General features: G+C 54.2%; 1 protein-coding gene and 1 long non-coding RNA gene across 7 annotated transcripts in view; one reads left to right on the top strand and one right to left on the bottom strand.

Annotated features, from left to right (window-relative positions):
• The window catches only part of AUTS2 (activator of transcription and developmental regulator AUTS2), a 1,243,088-nt gene extending 1,237,241 nt beyond the window's left edge, over positions 1–5,847 (bottom strand). For all 6 annotated transcript variants that reach the window (XM_069089538.1, XM_069089542.1, XM_069089540.1 and 3 more), the window contains exon 1: positions 5,476–5,847. In XM_069089538.1, coding sequence (XP_068945639.1) covers positions 5,476–5,832 — 357 coding nt within the window. In that variant the 5' untranslated portion in view covers positions 5,833–5,847. The remainder of the gene's footprint in view (positions 1–5,475) is intronic.
• Positions 5,848–8,662: 2,815 nt separating this feature from the next.
• Positions 8,663–10,439, top strand: LOC138162084 (uncharacterized). The gene is made up of 2 exons (XR_011168538.1): positions 8,663–9,310; positions 9,590–10,439. It is a non-coding gene; the product is annotated as an uncharacterized lncRNA (long non-coding RNA).
• Positions 10,440–10,609: the final 170 nt, after the last annotated feature.

The following is a 10,609-nucleotide window of genomic DNA, read 5'->3' as shown; positions in this document are numbered from 1 at the left end:
ACACACACACACACACACACACACACACACACACACACACACACACAGCCAGCTACCAGACATGCCCTGGATAATCAACATTATTTAATAAAGACCTTCTGTTCCCCTGAAACTCTGACCATCCCAAACCCCCGGTGTTATCTTCAGTTTTCACCTCTGCCCTGAAGCCGCTAAGAGATACTTTCAAGGTGAAAACGGCAACTGTCTGGGAAGCAGGGGATTTACCAAGAGAAGGGATAGGGAACGTGGAGGTCCCAAGGATGGGGAGCAGGGCAAGGCTGCACAGGGAGCCGGGAGGGGGAGCAGTGCCTGACTCAACAGAGCCACCAGCAGTGTCCTTTAATCTTGACCGTTCCCAGAACCATCAACCAGGGAGGAGACCTATCTGTGAGTGGAAGAAGGGTCCAGGTAACACCACTTTCACTGGGTCAGGAACTGGCTGAGATACAATAGTATCAATATCCAGATACTCCTCTGGCTTCCTAAAATCTTGACCACCCCTCACTCTACTCCCATTTTTTTTATTTTTAATTTATTTCTCTTTAATGTGAACACACATCTCCCTAGACCTGCACAAAGCACCTGTCTCATAGGGTCACAGATTTTGAGTGGTCAGGCCATTTATGGTCATCTTTCCTCCCTTTACAGATGAGGAAACTGAGACCCAGAAAGATTAAGGGACTTAACCAAGGTCAAAGAGCTGGTAGGTGGCCAAGCCATGTTTTCTCAGCCTATTTACCCTACCTAGGAGCCTACTCTGCCCCCCACGACCTCCTTCCTTTCATCGATCCACATCTTAACCAGGCTTCAAGGGTCTAACTCAAGCCCCTCCTGAGTCTTCCAGGACATGCTGACCTTACGATTCTCTGGATTCCTATTACAGAAATTCAAGTCAATTCTGTACGACCTCGTTCTCACAATAGAAAGGGCACTGGCTCAAGCACTGAACAGGGGCCCCAGGTTCAAATCCTGATTCTGCCTCGTCCTAATTGTGTGACCTTGGGCCACACTGACCTCTCTTTTTTTATTTTCCCTAGCTTCCAGTATGTGGTAAACACTCCCATACTTGACTCAATGATTGACTGATCCAGAGCAACAATGATTAATCCATACATCAGATTTGATGGAGAATTGATTACACTGTACACCACATATATGTAATTCAAATTCAGCCCAACAAGCCTCCCCTCCACAGTGTGGGCAAGCAGGGTCTCAAACTGAGCTGTGAAAGTGAAGCCACACAAGTCTTAAAACATGATCTCTCTCCCTGACTAGCCCCCCCCCCCCCAATCATCCTTCTGCCCATGTGCACACCTGCAAATCTGGACTCACAGCCCGGGGATTTGAGAGCCCTGGTTCACTCTCAGGCGGTCACCTCACCTTGGCAGGGCAGGCCTTTTTTAAACTTTACAACAAGCTTTCACAGGCATCATGAGCTCCCTCAGTTCTCAAACCCAGCCTTGGCCTGCTTCCTCTAGAGCACAGTTTGCTAAAAGTGTCCTGCACCAGCCCAAGAGAAAGATAACATATGCCAGCAGCTGCTGTAAGAAACAGGAGGTGGGAAAAGCAATACAGGAGAAAAGCAATGCTGATACTTTCTCCTGAAGGTGAGGAAGGACGCCCAGTAAGGGGAAGCAGCTACATAGATACAGCTGGAAGGAACATTCAGTTCAGGCACAGGATCTGGTTCCAATCCCACCTATGATGCTTACTACGTTAGGGACTCTGAGCAAATCACCAAACTTCCTTGGGGCTCCCTCTGTGAAATGATGGGGATGGCCTCAGAAGTCCCTTCCAGCTCTGAAATGATAAACAGGAAGTGGGAAAATATTACCGAGAACTTATAAAAACCACAGTCACCCCAATATTTCCACTCAGAATCTGTGGGGTGCTACACCTGGATCACTGTCTAAATACACATCTATGACATTTCACAATGGTTAAAAAGCAGGGATCTGATCTTACCCACTAAAGAAAATCCCCTCAAAAAAAGCCTGGTTCATTCTTCTCTTGCTCCAGATGGAGAGGAGAGTCCCAAATGTGTGACACTCAGGAGTGTGACAGACACATTCTAACTTCACCAGGCCCCAAGATCGTCTCCTACACAAAGTCAGCCTCAAACACTTCTCCTTCATGGCCTGCCCAGTTATAAGACTAAGCTATGATCTTGGCTCTCCTCCTGGGCCCTGGCCTTCCAAAGCTGCCAAATGGGCTTTCCTGTATCTCTTAAGAGAGGGTCCAGCCAATTTTCAGGAAATACAAACACAACTCCCCAACCTCAGGCCAGTTGGTAGATTTCACTCTTAGTTGGATTTGTTTATATCAGCACATCAGATTCTTTATTACCAGTTAGAAACACAATTTTTTTTTCTAAAAGGTAAATGAAAATAAAAATGCTAAGTAAATATAAACTCACTGGCCAGGGAGCCACTGTGCACTCCCCCCACAAAACACACCTCTGAATACGTTACTGCTCTGTAGGGGATTAAGGTAAAACTTGGCTAAATCCAGCTCATATTCCTGACCTCTCCTCTTTGCCAGCACGCACACAACAACAACATCGCACCAGTAGCAGCCATGGCAATCTGATTGTCTGGAATACAAACTTCTGAAAAGATTTAGGTCTGGGTTTTGCAATAGTTGGCATTTGCAAGATTCCTATAACAGGTGTGCCCAAGTCACATCTTAAGGATGTTTTCTAATATTCCTCCCTTAAAAAAAAAGTTACAATCATTTTTTTCATCAGGCCTTCCAAAGTTAATCTTTGTATATTTGCGGGGGGGAGGGTCCCCCATAATCAGTTCTGCATGCCAAAGCGTTTTGATGATCCAAAATAGATACAACAGGAATTACAGGCTTAGCAAGCCACCTTTTCTCTGCTTAACAACACACATTCAGTGAATCCCATTTCTCACTCCCATGTAGGCTTTTAAATTGCAAGCCTCTTTCAAATAACATCTGCTCACACTTTCGCCTCTTGGACCCAGCCACACCAGGGAGTTGTCATATGATTTAGATATGGGGGCTGTTACAAAATGGGGAGACCAGGAATCCTTCTAATCAGGTTCTAAATTAACCTAAGGGAATTAGTACAGAGTAAACCTCTGTGAGAGAGAAGGAAAAAAAAAATCACAGCAGAAACGTGGAAGGGTAATGAAGACAACTTGAACTTGGCCCAACACACACACGCACACACACACACACAAAACCATATATATATATATATATATATATACACATACATATATATTTATGTATGTATACACATAATACACAATTTTCCCTGAGTTTACAACTTTCATCTCATAAGCCCAGTACAGCCTGGAGTGGACTGGCCATTTCAAACAATCCTGCTTTCTGTTTTGTTTATAGAAAACACACAAACTGTCAATATCTTAATTAGCCTCCAGGGCCCTCCCTGGACCCTGATATGTGTGAGGAGATGCTAGGGGCAAAGGGTAAACATCCAATGTAAGCACAACCACTTGTAACCAGCTCTGAGTCAGCCACTGAAAGCAATGGCAGCATGTTCTGTCCTATCTGGAGAGACTCCGTATTTCAAAGCAAGGAAGTGAAAGAGAGAGGTCAGACTCTATAGCAACCCCTCCCACCTTGACAAAAATTAAAAGCCATAGCTAGAATCATTCTAATCCCTGGTGAACCGAGTGTCCCTGGTGACAAAAGAGGCCAGTTCCAAGACAGCACAGACTCTGCAGTCAAAAATGGGGGGGGGGGAGGAGGGTTGTCATCAATGTGTGTGATTTTTGTTTCAGACAGACTACATCACATCACCAGTATCTGATTCTGATATACTACCCCCCTCAAAAAAAAATTCCAGTAAGGAGACATAACCTTAAGAGGTCAAGTCTTCATTTTTATTTATTTAAAATACTTAATATAGACACAGAGACACACACACACACACACACAAGCAATGTTCAAGCAATTCTACTAGTAATTTTAACCTGAGCAAGCACTGTGTGGATGGCTAAAGCTGTCATTAACAAAGGTTCTCTCTTACACAGACGTGCCCCAAACCACATGCAAGATTAGCCAAAAAACCAAAAGGGAAAGAGGAAAAGTTTCCCTCTGAAGGCTTAAACCTTGGCTCAGGCAAAACACAAGGTTACCGCCGACTCAGGCCCCTGGTTTTGTCCTCCAGAAAGCCAAAAACCAGACCCACTCTGCTGCTGTTCTCTCTATGTGGGCTGTGTGTGTTAAAAACATTTTTCTTAGTGCTTGCTCCCCAAGGGGGGTGGTGGCAGCGGAGGGTGTTGTGGGGAGGGCGACATTTACAAAGGCCAATCCCAGCTCTATCTCAGATGCATCCTGGCAAGGAGAGTTTCCTCCTGACCCCTGGACCCCACCTCCCCAACAGCCCCCTCCTCCCCAGGAGAAGCTAGTCTAGCTGCTGGAAACTGTGCATTTGGTAAGGCACCCTGCAGGTGCTCAGAGAATAAAGACACACACACATACACACACACACACACACACTCTCACACACACACACACAGAGCCAAGCACTTGGGGAGAAAAGGAAAGAAAAGAGAAGGAAGGGGCAGGGACAATTGGGTGACAAGCCCTTCAGATGTCAGCAAGGGTTTTTATTCCTTCTCCCCCTTCAGTCCGCCCCAAGCTGCCTCTTGTCTGTCTCTCTCTTTCCTGTCTGTGTGTCTGGCTCTCATTACACTTAACCCTTTCCAAAAGGGATCCCTATGTAGAAGAAAGGATCTCTCTCTCTCTCTCTCTCTCTCTCTCTCTCTCTCTCTCTCTCTCTCTCTCTCTCTCTGTATATATATATATATATATATATGTATATATATGTACAGACACACACACACTCCCCTCCCCTCCCTTCCTCCCCTCTCACTCTATCCCCCTCCCTCTTTTCTCCCAGCCAGGAAGAAAACGCCCCCCTCCCTATTACCACCTCCCAAAAAGGGGGTGGGGGGAGGAAACCATGTGAATCCCACCGCTTCCCAGTCCGGGGGACACACAGGCGAGGAATATCTTCCTGTAATATACATGTTTCCATATAAAACACACACACACACACACACACACACAACCGTCCACCAGAGCCCAAAATCAACCAAAGAGACTTAAACCAGCCAAGAAGCCATGATTGGGGAGGGAGAAGAAGAAGGGGGTGGGGGGGAGCTAGCTGGGGGGAGGCTAGGAGAGGGGTGCATTGTTGTGCTGGCCGAACCCCCTTCCTCGCCCATCTGCCAGGGGGTGTGGGGGGCGGAGGCAGGGGGGAGGAGGGGGACAGGGAGGACCAGGCAGGATCGCCGCTCTCCTCCTCCAGCGTGTCTCTCCCCCACCCCCCCCCGCCCCAACAATGAGCCCTCAGCCCAGACAGACAGACCGGCGCGCGGGCAGGACAGACCGCCCGAGGGCGCGGGGAGGCAGCGCAGGCGGGGGGCGCCCCCGAGGATCCCGGGAAACAAACGGGGGGCCGGTCCCCCCCCTTACCTCCAGAGCTTCAAAAGTGACAAAGCTGGTCATGGCAAAGCCATCGATGATGTCTTCTTCGGCCGACGTGGACTCCCTCCTCTTCCTCCGCGGGGGCCGGGGTCGGGACGGCGGCGCGGAGGCCGGGGGCTTCCCATTGTCTTCCTTCTCTGAGCCCGACGACGAGGCGACGGACGGCGGCGGCGGCGGCGGCGGCGGCGCCCGGGTCCGGCTCGGAGCCCCTCCGGCCCCGGCCCCGGGAGCCGCGGGCGCCCCCGCACCCCCCAATCCGGCGGCCCTGGAGCGCCGCTCCCGATCGCGCTGGGACCGAGACCTCCGCTTCTTCCGGAGCCCGAGGCAGCGAGCGGGGCCATCCATGGCTGGAGTCCTGGTCCTCGTCTTCCTCCTCCTCCTCCTCCTCCTCCCTCCCGGGCACCAACCACCGCTACCCAGAAGGGAAAGAAGCAGGCGCGGGCCCCCTCCCTCCCGCACCCCACCCCCGGGGGAGGGGAGCCACAGAGAAAGAAGGGAGAGGGAGAGAAGAACAGAGAGAGGAGAAAGGAAAGGGGGGAAGGGGAGGAGGGAGGGCTGGAGGGAGGGAGGGAGGGAGGAGGCGAAGACTCCGAGTGTGATTCCACCCAATGCAAGAGATTCCTCCGAGCAAAGCCAAGCAAAGTAATGGCTGAACACGCAGGTCCTTGGGAAAGAAGGGAAGGGGGAGAGAGGGGAAAGCCCGGCGAGCCGCGGGCAGTCGATCAGAACACAGCGGAACGGCTCCGGGGCTCCCTCCCCACCCCCTGCACGCCCTCCCTTTGCAAAAATGCCCCCCTAAAATGCTGGGGGGAGGGACCGAAAAATAGCAACTTCAGCCGCCGGTCCGCAGCTGCCCAGCCCCCCGCCGCCCCCGGCCGGCGCCCCTCGGAGAACTCCCGGGCTCCGCGAGGCTCAGGCGGTGCACCCGCGAGGCCGCTGCCGAGGAAGGCTCCGGGGGCAGGGACCCCCCGGATGGCGGGCCGTGGGAGGGATGCTGGGGCAGCGGGAGCTCTGGGCTCGGCCCTGGGAGGGGGGAGCGAGCAGGAGGGGAGGGGGAGAAGCCGCCCCCCGCCCCCTTCTGCAGGCAGGAAAATCTGTCCTTCTATCCAAGCCCCGGATAAACGGTCAGCCCTCTCACCCAAAAGGAGGAGGGGGCGACGGGGCGAGTGGCCGGAGGCACCGGGGGAGTCCCCTCCTCCCCCCCCGCCGGAGGGAGAGGCACGGAAAGGGAGAGCGAGCGCGAGGAGAGGGAGGAGGATGAGGATGAGCCGCCGCCGCCGCCGCCGCCGAGAGAGCGCTGCCCTCTTTCCTCGCTTACGGCCCGGGCTGCTGCTGCTGCTGCTGCTGCTGCTGCCGCCGCCGGGGCTGCGGAGCGAGCCGGGCGCGCACGGGTGCACAGCGGGTCCCCGGGCGGCTGCAGCTCCGGGAGCCCGGCCACTGCCCCATCCCCTGCCGCCGCCGCCGCCGCCGCCTCCTCCCGGCCCGGCCTCGCCTGGCTCGTCCCCTCCGCTCGCTACCTTGCTCGCTCTGCTCGCTCGCTCGCTCGCCGCCCGCCCGCCCTTCTCGGAGCGCGCGCGCGCGCACCCTCCCCTCCCTCCCCTCCCCCTCCTCCTCCTCCTCCTCCTCCTCCTCCTGGCCCTGGCCCGGGCTGGATCACGTGGGTGACTCCCAGCTTCCCCCCCCACACACACACCCCTCCCACCCCCGGTTGTAGAGTGTGTAGCGAGCACCAGGCTGGGGGCTGGCCGTGCCTGCGAGCCGAGGGCATGCGCGCTGGGGCGGCCGGGCCTGCGCAGTGGGGGCGGGGCGTGGGGGGGGGGGGTGGCCACCGCGCTCCGCGCCCCCCGCGGCGGGGCCGGGCCGGGCCGGGCACGGGCGCGGGGCGCAGCCTGGAGAGGAGCCCCGCGTGCCCGGCCCCGCGCGGCGCGCGCCTGCTCCCGCAACTTTGCTGCCGGCTCGCTCCGCGCGCGCTCCGGGCACGGCCGAGGACACCCACCCCACCCGCTCTCGCGCTCACCCGCGCACCCACCAAGTCCTGCCGGGTGCGCGCCCCCACGCTCCCAACCAGAGCCTGGGGGGCGCGAGGGCCTGCGCGGGTGTGGGTGGGGAGGGGGCGCGGGGGGGGGGGGGCCCTTCGGTCCTCGAAGGGGGCCCGGCAGGGGGGGGGGGTGGGAACAAAGAGGGGGTGCGTGGGGAAGCGCGCGCGCTGTCCCGGCCGGAGGCGAGAGGAACAGAAAACTTTTTCCCCTCCGCGCGTGGAGAAAACCACTCGCGCCTGGACCGGTGCCCGGCCCGCCGGCGTCCGCCTTCTGCTTGGGACAGTGGAGAGGAGGAGACACGCGAGTGGGAGCCCCCCGCCACCCGAACGGCGCCCGGCGCTGCGGCCGCAGAGGGGGCGCCCCCCGGGGAGAGCCAGCAGCGCCCGCCAGCCCGGTCCCCTTCCCTCGCTCCCGAGTGCATGTCACCGGGAAGCCCCCCGGGGGGCGGGCCACGCCACGTGCGGAGCGGGCTGACAAGCGCCCAGCCCCCGGCCCGACACGCTCCCAGCCCCGCTCCAGCCTACGGGATCGCCGCTCTCCCCGCCTGCGGGCTCCCCCTCCCCCGCCCGCCACAATGTTAGACACAATGTTTCAATAAACAAACAGCGAGCGGCTTCTCGGCGCCGATGGGCGCTCCGCTGCGGGCGCTCGGGTGGCCGGGCGCTGACCTCGAGCCGCAGCGCCCGCCCCGTCCCCCGGCGGTGGCCGCTGCCCTGTCCGTCCGGACGGGACAGGTGTGGCCGGCTCATCCTGCCCTGGAGCCGGGGAGCCCTGCTCCAGCGCCCGGAATACGCTCGCCTTCCCTTCTCTCACCTGGGTCTAAATCACGAAAGCCAAGTCGAGGGATCACGACTGTGCATCGCTCTCCAGAATAATTTCAGATTCTCTACCGGGTTCCCCTAGTCCCCCCCCTCCCACCCCGTTTTTTAAATTAATAACCAGGATTCTCCTCCTATTCACCAAAAGAGCAAGTGACACTGGAAAGGGCCGGGGACCCGAGTTCGAATTTCTAATCGCATCTATAACTGTGACCTTGGATCACCTAACCTCCGAGCCTCAGTTTCCACATCTGTAAAATGAGGGAGTTGGAGGAGATGGCCTCCGAGATCCTTCCCGGTTCTAGAGCTAGGAACCTAAAATTACCAGTGTTTTTATGGAAAGAAGCCACAGGGAAATGCGTAGTTCTTGGCCCTTCCCCCTCTTCTCCTCCCTTCTCCTCCCCTCCATTCACACACTTCTCTTTTGTAGGTCCCTAACCTCTGATTTCATCTGGTAAGAAGCTCCTGCTGATAGAGGCAGGGACTTGAACACAGTTCCCAGAAGGGGCCAAGGGCAGCTCTCTCCTCTAGGTCATCTCACCTCTCTGCCCCTGCCACACCCCAAGGTGGGGGGAAACGTCACTCACTTCCAGGAGACTGTGCTGGACCACTCAATGGATGGGATCTGCACTGCATTTATTGGGAACACGGTGCCAACTTCCACAGATATCACAACCTGCCCCTGGCATGATTTCCCAGTACAGTACCTCTGGACAGACTGTACCTCCATAACTCCTAGGACAGTCATTAGCGGTTGCTGTAATCTGCCCTCGGGTTACCAGGCTGGTACTTACAGAGAGGCCAGTTTCTGCATCTTCCAGAGCAGACTGTACCAACCAGTGGTTCAAGGAAGGCACTCACTAACCCTGCCTTTTTTTTTTTTTTTTAAAGAGTTATTGAGGCAGGTGTTTCAAGACATCATAGCTGCCCTGGAGACTAGAAAAGTTCAAGGCCAACTTCAAACAGGTTCTCCTTTAAAATCCCTTTTCAGCAATGTGGGGGAGGAGGAGAGAGAGGGACTTGGAGGGAGGAGTGCAATTTGCAAATATAATAAAAAGGTCTTTTATTAGTGACTTTCCCAAGTTGCCCCCTGGCAGTCTTGTCTGTAAAGAATAGTGTCTGGCAGTCAGAAAGGGAGAGGGAGCACGGGTCGGCTTAGGGACACTGCAGGAACCTTGCCTGCAGCGAGAGTAATTTGTAAATGCATTTTGGGATAATGTTTAAATGAATCTTTTTTTTTTCCAGGGTCTGTGAATAATGCTCAGTGGAATTGGTAATATCCTGTGGGTCAAATGGGTTCCTTTGGCGCCTTCTACCAGAGAGGGGTAATTGTTCATGGATGTATCATCCAGGTTTGCTTACATTCTCAGGGGCTTGCCTGTGGAACAAATTGTTTTGTTTTGTCTCTCCCAGGGATTATTCCCAGAGAAATCAAACTGGTGTGCAGGTATCCATGTATGATCTCTATGCTTTCTGTTGTGGCTGCATCCTTCAGAAAGGGAAATAAAATTTCTTGGAAGCTCAGATAAAGCCCATTGCTTTAGGGGCACTCTGGCTCTCTCCACAGGCAGGACTCAAAGGAAAAGGCTCCCCTTTGGTGAAAAGAGGCTTTAACTGGGAAGACAGTTGGAGCAAGACCACAGTTCCTATCAAGAAGGCTTAGGTGAAATCTTGGCACAAATGACTATAGTTCATAAAAACTAGTGCTTTAAACAAACAAACAAAAAACCCTCCAAGTGACTGTCTGTGTAGTGGCTTTGCAGGAATAGGCCTCTCAAGTGGTTCTGAAATACACAAAGGATAAAAATCTTCCAGCCCTGCTCAGGGGTAAAGTACTTGACCCCCAAAGTGTCTCTCCAGTTTCGCTATCTTTATATTCCAATCGATGATTAATACCCAAATTACATCTTGGACATTTCGTCTGGACTGGGTTGGAAAAAGCTTTTGTTTCTATTCGCCTGAACTCTGAGCCTTCTCACAGATAGCGATGTTGGTTCCAGACCTCCTAAATTGCTAAATTTTTATATCTCTCTCAGTCCCACCCGTTATTCTCTGCCAACAGTGTGATTATTAAAGCATCTTTCTTGATATTACATACTAGTATGCGAGATTTGAATTTAATTTATTAGGAAAATTGATTTTTAACTCAAAGCAGCTAGGGTTTATGTTTTTGTAGTTTATAACTTTCAGTCCTTTTGTGTGTGTGTATGTGAATAGACGAGAGAGAGAGAGAGAGAGAGAGAGAGAGAGAGAGAGAGAGAGAGA

The sequence above is a fragment of the Petaurus breviceps genome, unplaced genomic scaffold (genome assembly GCF_028583685.1).
Source record: "Petaurus breviceps papuanus isolate PSGF00001 unplaced genomic scaffold, PetGlider_PUasm1.0 186, whole genome shotgun sequence".
Lineage (NCBI taxonomy): Eukaryota > Metazoa > Chordata > Mammalia > Diprotodontia > Petauridae > Petaurus > Petaurus breviceps.
Note: the sequence above shows the minus strand (reverse complement) of the source record. Positions and strands in the feature narration are given on the sequence as shown.